The 15,762-nt window shown below is 39.6% G+C and overlaps 1 protein-coding gene across 2 annotated transcripts in view; it reads left to right on the forward strand.

The window, feature by feature from the left end:
- The first annotated feature begins 647 nt into the window (after nt 1–647).
- Nucleotides 648–15,762, forward strand: part of prpf4bb (pre-mRNA processing factor 4Bb) — a 69,684-nt gene continuing 54,569 nt past the window's right edge. The window contains exons 1-3 of one of the 2 annotated variants that reach the window (XM_079806929.1): nt 648–752; nt 1,434–2,690; nt 15,597–15,752. In XM_079806929.1, coding sequence (XP_079663055.1) covers nt 706–752; nt 1,434–2,690; nt 15,597–15,752 — 1,460 coding nt within the window. In that variant the 5' untranslated portion in view covers nt 648–705. The remainder of the gene's footprint in view (nt 753–1,433; nt 2,691–15,596; nt 15,753–15,762) is intronic. The other variant, XM_079806930.1, reaches the window with a different exon arrangement.

Genomic DNA, 15,762 nt, shown 5'->3' on the forward strand with positions numbered 1-15,762 from the left:
AATTAGAGATTACATGAGAAGAGACTCTATGATCACATAAACACCTAAGGAAAGCTTTTTTGAAACATCCAAATCTATATACATCTATAAATCATTCACAAACTGCAAATGTGAACAAGAACACAATCTTGGACAGACATTGCTGAAGCAATTCATGTTGTTTTAAATGTTATGTTATTTTGCATAGTTTGTAGCAACACCAAATACTTGTCAATGACTTTAGTGACTTTGAAAATTATGGGATTTGTTATGTATGTCAGTAGCTAAACACATTAAGCAGGCTAGTTTCCTGCAGTGACAAGTTGGCACACAGTTCCATAAATAGAATTAGTTTATTGTATGTTCTCACTTGCAGTGTATTTGATTTATTTCAAATCAAATTTCGTTAATTGTTGTACAATTATCATGCATGGATCTTTTGTAACTTCATATTATTTTATATATAGGCTATTTGACTTTTTGTCACACAGCAGCAGCAGCAGGACATTTAAAATGAAAGAGTAGCCTATAAAACGGATTACAATTTATTACTTAACGGATTAAAATCATTTTTAAAGGATTAAATACATTTCCTCGTATAAATTCATATACATTATCTGCAGTTGTTAATGCAGACACTAGAGAGCACACGAGCTCCTCGGCGCTCTGTTCCTCCTCATAATCTCACTGCAGAAGAACAACACAGCGGGCCGCTGTTGAAACAAAATGGCCGACGTGGAAATGGATTTACGGAGCAAGCGGCTGAATAACAGGTAAGAGCACGTGCATTATATAACCCCAACAACGCATTTTAGAGCCTAGGTGGGAGTGTTTATGGAAAAGGGACAGATTTTGTTTGGGCTGTGTTGTTCTCATAGTGAACTATGAGGGGTTTGGTGTCTGTTTTTAGATCCGGCTAGTGTTAGCATGCTAATGCTAAATTCTCTCAAGCAGACAGTTGTCAAGAGCCATTTGTTAGAAATTATTTCAGTTGGTCCTGTGAAATTCTTAGTTTTAAAAGCCTACCACATCCTTTGAATTTAAGCATTTTATTTGGTTAGCTAAGGTATCCGTAGTTAGTCTTGATATGATCAACACGCTCTTTTCGTTGGCTATCTCTCTGAATTTACTAAATTACTGTCAGTTAAACCATTAAAGTAGTATAATAGTATAAATTATCATCATAGTCCATAAGCACATTAACAGACATGTCTGTATAAGTTTGTTGGTGAGTTATGTGTGTGTCCTTGTGAAGTACACCGTGTTGCCTTGACGAAATAGAACCTCAGCATGTTATTTGGTATCAAAATATAACGCGCGAAAAAGTGTGCATTTAAAAAAATTGCATTTAAAACGTCTGTGATTAGGAAAAAAATATGTATATTTGACTTTTCTTTTTACATTTTAAGTTTTACTTGTTCTGCCTTTTAATGTTCTTGTGTTTATATTTACAGGTCAGAGGATTTGGAGAGTCCAGAGAAGAGTGGTAATGAGGATGAAAATGGTGACGTGTCTGGAGAGGATGAAGAGGAGGGCGAGGAGGAAGCAGAGGTAAATGGAGAGAAGCAAGAAAGCAGTTCTAAACATCACAGCAGCAGTGGAAGCAAACACAAGAAAAAGAAACACAAGCACCGCAGCAAACACAAAAAACACAAACATGCGTCTGAGGAAGATAAGGACCGCAAACGGAAACATAGACACAAACATAAGAAGCACAGGCGCAAAGAGGAGCCTTCCACCTTGCCACCTGGGGTTATCAACAGAAGGGCTGAGGATGGCTCCCCTTCACTGGGCAATGCAGCCCTGGATGACAAGGCGCTTCTTGAAGATCTGGAGAAACAAAGAGCACTGATTAAAGCTGAGCTGGACAGCCAGCTGATGGAGGGGAAAGTTCAGTCAGGAATGGGCCTAATTCTACAGGGTTACAATTCTGGTTCTGAAGAGGAAGGAGAGGGACAGAGGGGACGTAACGGGGAGCAACGGCAAAGAGGTAGCGGGGGCAGAACCCGCTCACCTAAAGACCAGATTAGCAGGGGGGGTAAATCCAGACGGGACTCAACAGACACCAGCAAACCAAGCGCTAAACGACGCAGTCGCAGCCGTTCCAGAGAAAGAGCTGGGAGGGATGCTAAGCTTGAACGAGTGACCAAAAGTTCGAAAGAGACCGTTAAGGAGCATAGCAAGTCCAAAGAGAAAAAATGCTCCCGGAGCAGGGACAAATCCAGGGAACGTGGAAGGAGGTCCCAGTCCCCATCTACAAGAAGATGCTCTGCAGAGAGAAAACTGGACCAGAAGGGACATTCCGATCGACGTTCTTCTCCCCGTACAGAAGAGAAGAGGGAACAAGCCAGACAGAGATCAGGCTCACAAGGGCGCAATAGCCGGTCGCAAGATCGACGATCTCGTTCTAAAGATGCCCGGATGGGTCGATCGGAGACTGACAGAGAAAAGAGGCCAGGAAAGTCTCCATCCAAAGACACCTCCTCTGGGAAAGAGAATAGGTCGCCTCATCAACGGCGAGCTCCTAGCCCTCAACGCCGACGCAGTTCCTCCCCTCGCCACAGGGACCGCCAGTCCAACTCCGGTCCGCAGCCCCCCTCGGGTTCTGCGGACCGTAACTCCAAACTGAGCCACTCACCGTCTAGGAACAGATCACCAACCAGGAGAGCACGAAGCCGCTCGAATGAGCGCCGGAGAGATTCCCCTTCCAGGTACTCATCAGCACACTTTCTATAAAGGGAAAAATTAACATTGTCATCATTAACTCACCCTCATGTTATTCCAGACATGACTTTTTCTGTGGGATATGAAAGAAGATCTTCTGTACAATAATGGTTAAACTGATAATCACAATTATTTTGCTCAAATTATAATCGCGGTTATTAATCACGATTATTCTCATTTGAAAAGAAATGCACATATTTTGTGATCTTTACTGACAGTCTACACTACACCCTAAATTTTATTCACATTATATATTTTATGAAAAACAATTCAGTTGCAATTGTAACAAACCACAGATCCAGACTGCTCCACAAATGTAAATTTGCTAAGAAAAATACTTGTCTCTTTTTTTTCCTTTAGCCATTTTCATCTTTAAATGGCTAAACACTGCAAATAGACAATGGCTGTGTAGGTATTAAAAATGAATGCAAAGCGAACAATGACTAAATGTATAATTAAAAATTTGGTCTGGACCAAAATAACCAAGACAGCTGAAAATCAAACCAAACCTCATCAACCAAACAGACCCTAAATCATCGCCTTTTGAAGTTATGGTTAAAGGGGCTATATGCGTTTTTCTGAAATTTAAACTCGCGACTGACACCTGTGGCCAAAAAACAGAACTGCTCTTATTTTCTGCTCGCTCTCGCAGCGGTGGTGACGTCACATCCGCAGACAGCGCGGGAAAAAACGACCCGCCAGAAAATAGGAAAAATAGGATACAGGCTTATAGGTGCACCCACTGTGAGCGGACAAGGTGTCAGTATGCTCATCAGGAGATGTTTGAGACATAAATGGTAAAATAAAAAGGCTATTGTTACGTTTAATTTGGGGAAAAAGTTGCATATAGCCCCTTTAAATAATTGAATTTAATATAATTTGAAGTTTTTCCATTTCTAAAGCTGGGCATACACTGTGCAATTTCAGCAAGGTTACCTTCTCACACTGTACGAGTAGATCGCATGCGATGTAAAGCCATAAAGCTCACGATTTATGTGCTCACACTGTGCGGCCCGATCGTCGATGTTGACTTGTCTGTTCACACTGTACGAGTGAAATATACACGATAAAACCCCGTGCCTAGTTTCGACGATAGACCATGGTGTAGGCTATTATAGAGAGAGAGCCTATCAAATGCATCAGCTATCGATATCAAGAGGATTTAGCTTTTCCAATTTATGTATAAAAAACGATTATTATTATTATGGGTAGGCCTACTTTTATTATTAAATTGATATTACATTTAATTTGTCCCCGCAATAATTTCATAACGCATCAATGCATAACCAACACGCTGCATAACAAAATAATATATAGATTAGCTTATACTCCTCATTATTTAAAAACGTGTAGCCAAATTAAACAATGAATTATAGGCCTAGTATTAAAATGATTATCAGTCTATATGTCAGAACACTGCAATAATATCAGTCTCAATGAAAAGTAAGAGCAGCTTTATTTCAAAAACAACTTATTTAACACGAAATGGGCCTACTTCTCTTCTAATACATTTTTCACAATATGGGCCACGAGAAATATTAAGAATATAAATTAAGACAGTTATAGGCTACGTTATCAGCATATGTTAAAGTAGATTTATCTCGCGTTTTCTCTGTGAGAATGATTTTACTTTCACTTTCTGTAGTGAATAATTGAGTGGGTTTGAGACTTCACTGACTCTCGCACACATTGAGTTTTCACATTTAAGTTTGCACATTGTGTGATATCCACTGACTCGCCTTCATTATTTAAAACGGGGGGAAAAAAATCAATATTGCGATGTGACATGTCAAATGATGGACAACGGTTCACATTTCCTGTGATAATAAAATTAATTAAATATTAAATAATATTAGCTAAATAAAAGTAAATAAATAAAGTGTGAAAGTAAAACAAGTAAATTAATGATCAAGTAGCTAAATTAATAAAAGAGGCAATGGATAGTAGGGGTAGCACGGTTCACAAAACCCACGGTTCGGTTCGTATCACGGTTTTAGGGTCACTTATGGTCATTTATCTGTAAAAGAAAACATGCCTAATAATTCTGCACACCTGAATATAAGGTGTTTATCATTTCCAGCCTTCATGAACAATTATATATCACTTATACATTATTAAATACTAAATCAATAGTAGTTATTAGGATTACTGTGGTTTGGAATTGGTCAAATGTGCCTGGAAAAAAAATATGATCAGAAAATCAACGTGCCTAATAATTCTGCACTCCCTGTATATATATATATATATATATATATATATATATATATATATATATATATATATATATATATATATATATATATATATATATATATATATATATATATATATATATATATATATATATATATATATATATATATATATATAGGCCTATATATATATATATATATATATATATATATATAGGCCTATATATGTTATTTATATTACATAAATAATATAGGCTATATATACAGTGCCCTCCACAATTATTGGCACCCCTGTTTAAGATGTGGTTGTGGACTTCTAAAAATTCTCCTTTTTTTTAAACAACATAGAACCTAAATGCAAAAAAAAGAGAAAAAGTACAAGTTACATTAACTACATTACTTTGGTGGTAAAAAAAATCACACATTTAGAAAAAAAAAAAAAACTTGAAATCATGTGTCCCACAATTATTGGCACCCCTAACAATTCCTCTGAAAATTTTTATTGATTTTTTTTTAAATATATTTTTCTGTAGTTGCTAAAGTTGGTCAGGGTATCTAGGAACTTTTAATTAGTAATTCATGACTTCCTGTTTCCCTGGGGTATAAATATTACGTGACACAGAGGCCTAATTCTCTTACCCATTTGTCAACATGGCAAAGACAAGAGAACACACCATTCAAGTAAGGCAGATGTGTGTCGACCTTCATAAGTCAGGCAATGGCTACAAGAAAATAGCCACTCGCCTTAACTTACCCGTATCTACAGTCAGAGGAATCATTAAGAAGTTTAAAACAACTGGAACAGTGACAAACAAGGCTGGAAGAGGTCCCAAGTTTATCTTGCCACAACGCACAGTGAGGAGGATGGTAAGAGAAGTAAAAAAATTTCCTAAGCTCACTGTCACAGAATTGCATCAAAGAGTGGCATCTTGGGGTCACAAAGTCTCCAAAACAACCATCAGACGCTCTCTACATGCCAACAAGCTGTTTGGGAGGCATGCAAGAAAAAAGCCTTTTCTCACTAACACTCACAAACGTAAACGTCTGGAGTTTGCTAAGCGGTACTGGGACTTCAACTGGGATCGTGTGCTTTGGTCAGATGAGACTAAGATTGAGCTTTTTGGCAACAAACACTCTAAGTGGGTCTGGCGTAAGACAAAAGATGAGTATGCCGAAAAGCACCTCATGCCCACCGTGAAGTATGGTGGAGGATCTGTGATGCTGTGGGCCTGTTTCTCTTCCAAAGGCCCTGGGAACCTTGTTAGGGTGCATGGCATTATGAACGCTTTGCACTACCAGGACATTTTAAATAAAAACCTGATGGCCTCTGCCAGAAAGCTGAAGATGGGTCGTCATTGGGTCTTTCAGCAGGATAATGATCCAAAACATGTGGCAAAATCTACACAAAAATGGTTCAGCAGTCACAAACTCAAGGTCCTCCCATGGCCATCTCAGTCCCCAGACCTCAATCCAATTGAAAACCTGTGGGGCGAGCTAAAGAGGAGAGTGCATAAGAGAGGACCCAGGACACTGGATGATCTAGAAAGATTGTGCAAAGAAGAATGGTCAAAGATCCCTCTCTCTGTGTTCTCCAATCTTGTGAAATGTTATAGGAGGAGATTAAGTGCTGTCTTGTTGGCAAAAGGGGGTTGTACAAAGTATTAACATCAGGGGTGCCAATAATTGTGGGACACATGATTTCAAGTTTTTTTTTTCTAAATGTGTGATTTTTTTTTTTTACCACCAAAGTAATGTAATAAAATGAAAGGTTGGATTTTTGTCTTTTTTTGCATTTGGGTTCTATGTTGTTTAAAAAAAAGGAGAATTTTTAGAAGTCCACGACCACATCTTTAACAGGGGTGCCAATAATTGTGGAGGGCACTGTATATAATTATTTATATTACATAAATAATTTTTACATATTATATTATTATATTAGGCATATTTTACATATTTATATTAATTTATATATAGGCTATATGCCTCTCGTGTGCGCTTTTGTCTCAGTGGTGCTATTTAACGAAGGCTATTTAATTTAACAAAGTGTCGCTGCTCACACTAGCCTACCGTGATTGTATATTACTTATTATATATATTTATATTATATATGTTTACATATTCATATTAATTTATGTATCTCGTGTGCGCTTTTGTCTCAGTGGTTCAAATATTTAACGAAGGCTATTTAATTTAACAAAGTGTCGCACACTACTGTGATTGTAAGCCTGCCAGACGGATATCTTTTTCGATAGCCTTTTAATGAAATTGGAATTTCAGAATCACATAGCCAACTTATATTTAATTGCCTACAATAGATTATTTATTGATTATATTGAATGAAATTTCGCAGGCACAGCTTATTTGTAGTCAATCTTTCCCAAACAGAGTTGGAAGAGAGTTAAAACTTACCAGTACTAAGGCAGGTCCAGCTCAGTTTGTTCTTTCTGAAGCCGTGTTTTTTTTTTTTTTTTTCGCCAGCTATGGGAGAAATCGGTCACCAGCGGTCGACGCAAACCCATGCGTTCTTCTTCTGCTTTCATGACTTCTATCTCCCTACCCGCTATTGTCGGCTGCGCAACCATGTGAGAGAATTGTGTTAAGCACGTGCAATTAAAACGTGCACGTCCTGCTTATGCGCCTGTATTTTATGCTTTAGTAAAATGAAATTAAAATTATAGGCTAAAAGACATTACACAGGTACAAATGGAATGTTATAATGGAACATTGCGCTCCCCAACTCGCGAAAGGTCGGATTTGCTCCATCTTTTGATTAAGTTTTGTTTAGAAAACCTTGAATCCATATAAGACACACGTCATTAGACACAATCCATGTCATTAGAATCAATGAATCCATGGAATTAGACACAACGTGCACACATGTGCAGGCCAATGTTTTTTTTTGTTTTTTTTGCGGTGATGGCGGTGTCAATCTCAGACCCGTGGTAGGCGTCACGTGACCGCGGTAATGCGGTAACCGGCCCAGCCCTACTGCTTGCTATTAGGGGTGTAACGGATCGCAGTTGATCCGTGATCCGTACGGATCACGACCCACGGTTCGGCACGCACGTGACCCGCGGATTTATTGTGCTTTTTTTTTTTTTAAACTTGTGGATTAATCTGAATTGTTTAGCGATCGCAGACTGAAATACAGTTTTTCTGCCGATATTGCTTTTTAAGTGATCTCGTTCCTTTAAACTCGATGCGGAGTTTCAGAGAAACACGTGTTCACGTGAACAGTGCATGTTAATCAGTCAACATTGGCGGAGAAGCAGAAGAACTTGAAAAGCCTCCCGCATCATTCAAATCGTGTGTATGGGAGGATTTTGGCTTCCCCATAAAATATAATGATGACGGAAGAAGGGTGTGGACAAAACTGTAACATTATGTAGGCACTGTGGCACGAGAAAGCCGTATGAAAGTGGCGCATACATCGAGCATGGCACCTGCTGACGCTCGTTTCACTCCGTTTGCAGTGCGTATTCGGTGCGTATTTTTCCATACCCATGTTAACGATACAGTTTTAACACTGCACGCGGCTTCGGTCCGTCAGTGCGTTCCAGGAGCGCGTGGCCATTCAGCTGTGCTGCGATCGTTTCCGCACAGAGTCTATTGTTTGATGTGCTGGCGCTGAATTAAAGTGACAGCGCATCCGCATTAAAACAAACATGTATAGATGCGAAAATCTAGTAATTCCACCACAGATGCATATAATGTAACGTATACTCGGTTTTAAAGTCAACACATGGCTTTTTGCCTCGAGTAAAGCAAGGAAAACGGCCTTTAAGTAAACAAGGAGAAATAATGGAGAGCACCTGTCCTTTCTTGGAGGTGGAAAAACAAAGTTCTTTATGACCTGCAGGATTTCTTGTAAAAAGATTTAAAAACAAAAGAAAAGCGTAGTTTTCATTTAAAATGTTTGTTATTTTAACTTGGTCTATTGTCTGTTTAGCAATTTGCATGAGCAACGTAATATATACATCTAAAGTAGGTATAAGGCTATATAAATACAAAGTAATGAATTCAATAAAATGTTGTTTAAGTGTAGTGCGTTTAAACATGACATCTATAAAATAGTGCATAGACCTACAAAGAGAATTGCAATGCTGACAAGTGTGAGAGGTCTACTCTCCCTGAGAATGTTGACATCCTAATCTTAAAAAAAAAAAAAAAGTCTCATGTTGTTTTTTGTCAAATTTGATTTATTCAGATGGTTATTTATTTATTTTATTTTTGTTAACACCAAAAGTTCCTTGTTAACCTATGAACCATATAGGTTATGTTAACACCAAAAGTTTTCATGTAATAAATGGAAAGCAAATAAAAATAGTCTCCTCCCCCTTTTATTCTGATCCGAAAAATGATCCGATCCGTGACTCATGATCCGTAGTGCGATCCGAACCATGAGTTTTGTGATCCGATGCACCACTACTTGCTATACGTCGCTGGCGCATCCTCCAACTCTGGGCAACCTTCCTTATCTCTCCCACTTGCATTTCTACACGTGACGTGACCTGCAGCACTCCCCTTTTACTTTATTTTACTGTATGTCCACACACACCTCTTATTTCGTGCGAAAAGGACACCCACTGTCTGAGGTAACATACGGGCATGAGGATACATTTCGCATGCGTCGAAACCGGGCGACGCACACGCTCCGAACCGAGACAAGCGAACCGAACGGTTGTTTTTTTTTTTTTTTTATGTACCGTGCCACCGCTAATGGACAGCCTACTACATGGTGGTTTGGGGGACTTGGATTATCCATTTTACAACACGAACTGGAGGCGCAACAGTTTGCTAAATTTCTGCTATTTGATAGCTGCTTACAGAACTTAAAGATCTCCCTCTTTTTGTTTTCTTTCTTGCTGCATTAAAGATGAAATGGTTAAATTTCTGCTTTCGCGCAGGCCTAGAGAGGGGAAAATAGGGCAATCAGTTCATAGCTCTGCTTCAGCTGTGCGATAACCTCACGAGGAGCGACCAGAATTTCTGACATGCCAGAAATTCATCCGACCATCCGATTGCGATCAGGAGAGGTTTGTGGTCTCTCGTTTCCTTCTGTACACTGCATGAACACATCACGACAAACGACGCACGATAAAGCTGAAAATCGGGCCGACCCAAAAAAGAGTTGCACGAGTCAGAATTCGGCTCGAAATCGGACGAAAATCGCACCGTGTATGCCCAGCTTAATGAAGACCTCATAAAATTATAATTAAGATATTTTGTTATACCTAGGGCCCTATAAAATCCGTTTTATTTTTTCCCAAATTCTGTTTTATTTTTTCATAAATTCCGTTTTTTCCGTTTTAATTTTTGCTAATTTCTTTTTTTCCGTTTAAATTTTTGGGAACCGCACCGCTGTTTTTTGAATGAGAAGAAATGGCAGAAGGCAGTGACAGCGCTGGGAGATTTTTCAGACTTCTAAAAGGACCAAATCTGAGGCGTATTTTGGTTTTTACAAAAGTCCTGAGGGAAACTTAATCGAAGATGGTCACCCTGTCTGCAGAACATGCCAGAAGAAAGTCGCTGTAATAGGGGAAACACTTCAAAACTACGAACGCAAGGCAAGTGGACTTTGACCTCAATACCAAAACTACGTCTGGGAAATTACAACGTGAAGCAAACGAACAAATTCAGACAAGACTAGGGTGGCATTTAAGGGATAATCAGGGCTTGACATTAACAACCGCCATTTGCGGGTGTAACCTTATTTCGGCTGCACACTAGACACTCTGGCTGTTGAACTTATGATCTTCTCAAAAGCCATCTGTTATAATCGCGTTGCGCATTATAACCACTCACACGTGTTTATATTGAGTTTATGAATGCAATGTCTCATAATCAGAGGCGTTCAGATTAGCCAGAGTTTTCTTCAGAGCGCGCGCCGCTTTCACTCGCTGAAATCTACACTAAAAGCAGAGATAAACATGCGATGTACGCAGGAGATTCACTCATCATACAGTGGTTGACTGTTTTTGTTCTATTTCAGCAGCGAAAATGGTTTAAAGGTCCCATGGCATGGCATTTTTCTATTATTTTATAGTGTTTCCTGAGGTGTACTTATATTGTTAGTATGATTTTTACATCATAAAATGTCATAATTTAGAAATAAAAGGCATTTTGTCTATACTGCTGTTTGCCCTGTGGCTGAATGCCCTGCTTCAAGAGGCATGTCTGCTGAGACTTCAGTAAAAACGCCCACTGTTGTGATTGGCTGACATCTTTGCATTTTAAATGAACGGAGGGGGCGTGGTTTAACGAGGCACGAGCAGGCACGAGTCTGCCAGAGACGGATGGACCTGTGTTCACTTCTCATCAGTTCTCTCAGCATGTCTCAGTTCAGGGTGAACTGTTGTAGTTACTAGCATATACTTCAGGTCATTAGTTTATTTCTAGTCGGAGGGACTGTCACTCATGTCAGAAAGTTAGTAACTTTAGTAAATTATGGATCAGCGCTGACTCGAGACGCGAACCGTTTAGAACGATTCAGTCCGATTTGGTGAACTGGTTCGGTTCACTAAAAAGAACCGATTCAAAAGAATGATTTGTTCGCGAACCGGACATCACGGAGACGGAGCGATTGCTAACAAAGTTATTTATAGTAACTACTGAGTTATGAGAGCGCTGTCTGTCAGCGCGAGTTTATTATGTTTGTATCTGAGAGTTCTGAATAAACACGAGTCCCAGTCACGCCGAGTCCGTCTTCATCATTATTCTACCAACTTTGTAACACATGCAATGTACCATTACAGCGAGATGAACGAGTTAGTAAGTGTTGAGTATAGCATTATTTCTAGATATGTTCCAATCATATGAAAAGCGTCAGTGACGCGCATTGAGTAACGTTACACAGCGCAAACAAAGACATAACCGCAGTAATCGAATGTAATCCAGTTTATTGTGGGGAAAGCTGGCTAGCCTAGCCCAGATATGCTCACGCTTACCCTCCTTCTGCTTAATCTCACGCCGCGTTTGGTGCCTCCGCTGTGGATCAGATGCAGTACTGGGGGTCGGGGATGTTGAAGGCCGAGCTTCGGCGTGTGTGAGGTTTATCTCTAAAGATGTGACTCTGCTGGTGTTGAGCTGAAAAGACTGTATGCACATTTAAGAACAGATAGACGCGACGAGGACGTACAAAAACACTGACTCACAAGATAGAAAACACCTTTCTGTCGGGAGAGAGAGAAGCCGCAGTGTGTGCACGAATAATAAATAATTAGCTGCACATAAAAAATCAATGATCACAGATCAGAAGGAACTGAAGAAAGACTTCTGTTTTCATTTGTACATCCAAACACTGAGAAACTGCCAGCGTTCACTCGTTCACAAGTAATGATCTCTCGAGCACTTGCAAGGGCGTGCCAGATTCTCTGGGTGGAGGAAAGGGAGGTAACCGTTCCTGCTTGGACGTCAAACCAGGAGACTTCAGGATTGGCTCGTCTGGCCTGTCATTTTCTCAAAGGCAGAGAAAGACAGCCAGAACTCGGTTTTACACCGATCAACATCTCTATCCACTTGGGGACAATATTCAGGCTAGGGGAACTCATATTAATCTTGAAATACCTCATAAAATGAAAATTTCATGCCATGGGACCTTTAAAAAAAAACACAGCAGAACCACAGCGCATCTGATATGACTGACACAACGCTGGCGAATTTAGGGACCGTCTCTAAAGTTACATACAACATTGGTAACGTTAAAGGGTTAGTTCACCCAAAAATGAAAATTCTGTCATTAATTACTCACCCTCACGTCGTTCGAGACCCGTAAGACCTCCGTTCATATTCGGAACACAAATGAAGATATTTTTGTTGAAAGCTGATGGCTGAGAAAGGCCTCCATTGGCATTCAGTACACTTATACTCCCAAGACGGATAAAAGGCACTCAAAACATCGTTACAAAGTCCATCTCACCACAGTGACTCTACAATAATCTTAAGATGCGACGACAATAGTTTTTGTGCGCAAAAAAAATCAAAATAACACCTTTTTCCAACTTGTTACTGCCTTCTGTGTGTGCCTCCACGACGCATGCGCGAGAATATGACGCAGATCCGGCGTTCGGACAGATGACCCAGAAGTGATTTGTTTACAATCAGAGGAAGACGCGCGTATCTCAGCTGTTGGATTCTACATTGATCGTGCTTTAGGTCTCGGCGTAGTGCTCAAAATGGGGTTAGAGTGTGCATTTCATGGAATCCCGAGCCCCGGCGCTACGTCATATTCTCGCGCATGCGCCGTGGAGGCACACGCGGAAGGCAATAACAAGCTGGATAAAGGTGTTATTTTGATTTTTTTTTTGCGCACAAAAACTATTGTCGTCGCATCGTAAGATTATTGTAGAGTCACTGTGGTGAGATGGACTTTGTAATGACATATTAAGTGCCTTTTATCGGTCTTGGGAGTATAAGTGTACTGAATGCCAATGGAGGCCTAACTGAAGCCTTTCTCAGCCATCAGCTTTCAACAAAAATATCTTCATTTGTGTTCCGAATATGAACGGAGGTCTTACGGATCTCGAACGACATAAGGGTGAGTAATTAATGACAGAATTTTCATTTTTGGGTGAACTAACCCTTTAATACACGTTTCAAACTTCAATAGCATTTGAAGAGAATGACAGTCATAAAACTGACTGTAAAGTGATCATTTAGGTGTCAGGTATGATGCACACATTTTGATATTTAATAAAAAAAACGGTCAAATCATATGGAAATATGGATATGCATTATTTCACTAGGATACTGTTTGGGCTCTTACACAAAATATGCTAGATTTAAATGCATTATTGCTGAACACTGATGAGAATATTGCTTGAGAATATATTTACAGAGATAATATTAGAGATTATATTTACGACAAATGATTATTTATGCGTTATGCGTTGCTATTGACGACGGCCATTATAAGGATGGATATCCCACAGAATCTAGCTTAAAAAAGTGCATAGAGCTGCTTGATTTATTTGTTGTTTGTTGATTTTCAAATATAAAACTTGTTGAAATGTTTTAAGTGTGTGCATCTGTTCTTTTTGAACACTTTCATCTCGTTTGAACAAAACCGTGATAATATTGATAACCGTGATAATTTGGGTCACTATAATCGTGATGTTAAATTTCCATACCGTTTCATCCCTAAAAACAACTTTTGATTTAATTTAACTTTAAAACAATCTTTACATAAACCCATTATAATAAATGTTATATTTACCCATGGCCTTCCCTGTTAGACATAGCCTACACAGAAATTGAATAAAGTTATCAACACCTTTCTTAACTGCATAAATAATAAGTGAAATATAGATTAATCATCATTAAAGCTACAATTTTCTCTGTTCCCATTGTTCTTTGATGAACATGACAGACATTATCAGTGCTGCTGTCACTTTAAGATCTACCACTTCCGAACATGACGCGGATCAGACGCGCTGTCCAACAGGGCTCCAGACTAACTTTTGCGTAATGACGCACAATGGCTGATCTTGCGCTCTTAGAAGATGTGGCAAATGGAAGGAGTCGGAGTGAACGCATCTTCAGACAGCAAGAAGACTTGCTGGCAAACGAGGACACACTCTGGCGATGGAGCGCTAGACGCTTTTTTGCCTCGACTTTGATGTCCGACCATTTCTTTTTTATTTCGGCCATGGTCCGAGGTTGTGAGGCTACAGCATTTACGGCGTCTGCAACCTTTTGCCACTCAAGTGCCTTTTTGGCATTAGTAATGCCCACACTGTGCCCTCCAAAACAAAATTTTTCTCCTCTTTTCCACCTCGCCAACGATAACTTCTACTTCAAATCGAGTGAAGTTTACTTTTTTTTTATTTCCTCTCTGTATTTGCCATGATTTCGCAATCGATGAATATTAAGTTGTGGGCGTTTCACGGACTATTTATGGTCAACTATGGGCGTGACATGAAGCCGCAAAAGCTGCGCTACATTTAGAATTGATTGTGATTTATTAAAGGAAAACTGCGTAGGATGTGCGTGCGCACGGTTTTATAAATCCGAATATTTCTGTGCGTGCGCAAATCCTATGTTTCATCCGTACGCCACTTCTGATGCAAATCCTACGCAAAGTTTTATAAATGAGGCCCCTGATACCAGCTAATTGTAATCTTCAGGATGGCTTGGAAATCAGGCAATCATGCTGTAGCAGGTTGGAAATAAACCTCAGAGTTGAAGATCTCTGCTTTAAGATATTAAAGAATTTTTCGCACTCATGCTCCTAAATGCATTTTACAGTTTGTGCATCTACTTTTAGTCACAAATGTGTGTGAAACTTGTTGCACCCTGATCAGAGCAATTTTTGGTTTGATATCAAGGTGAATAACTGGCCAGTCAATGTGAATATCCCTGTTGAGTAGATTGTGCCGTTGAGGGAACCTAATTGTTTGCTTCTAGGCAGTTTTGTAGTCTAAAATGTCATGCACACTATTAAAAGGTCCACACTGAAACAGCCTGTGGATAAATTAAAAATCATATGTTTGTCTTGAAATTTGTTACTTATTAGTTGTCTTAATAGGTCAAATCAAAGTTGCAGTCCATTTATAATGACTAAGTGTAGTTCAAGTATACCGGAGTGCAAAAGATTGAACTATTTAATGTGAATTGGTGTTTTATATATATGCATATAATTTCTGGTTACAAACATGACCTATGATAAAATAACTGATCTGGCAAATGCTTCATGTCTCTTAGGAAGCGCCCTCGTGTGGATGGACTTCAGAGAACGCGCGAAACAAGTCCAGCTCGGCGCAGAGTGAGCCGCTCACCACTCAGACGTAGGTCTGTATCACCACGGAGACAGTCTCGCCCCTCCCCCAGAAGGCGAAGTCGATCGCCCCTAAGACGCAGGTGAGAGACA

Source organism: Gobio gobio, assembly GCF_949357685.1.
Source record: "Gobio gobio genome assembly, chromosome: 23".
In the NCBI taxonomy this organism is placed as follows: Eukaryota; Metazoa; Chordata; class Actinopteri; order Cypriniformes; family Gobionidae; genus Gobio; species Gobio gobio.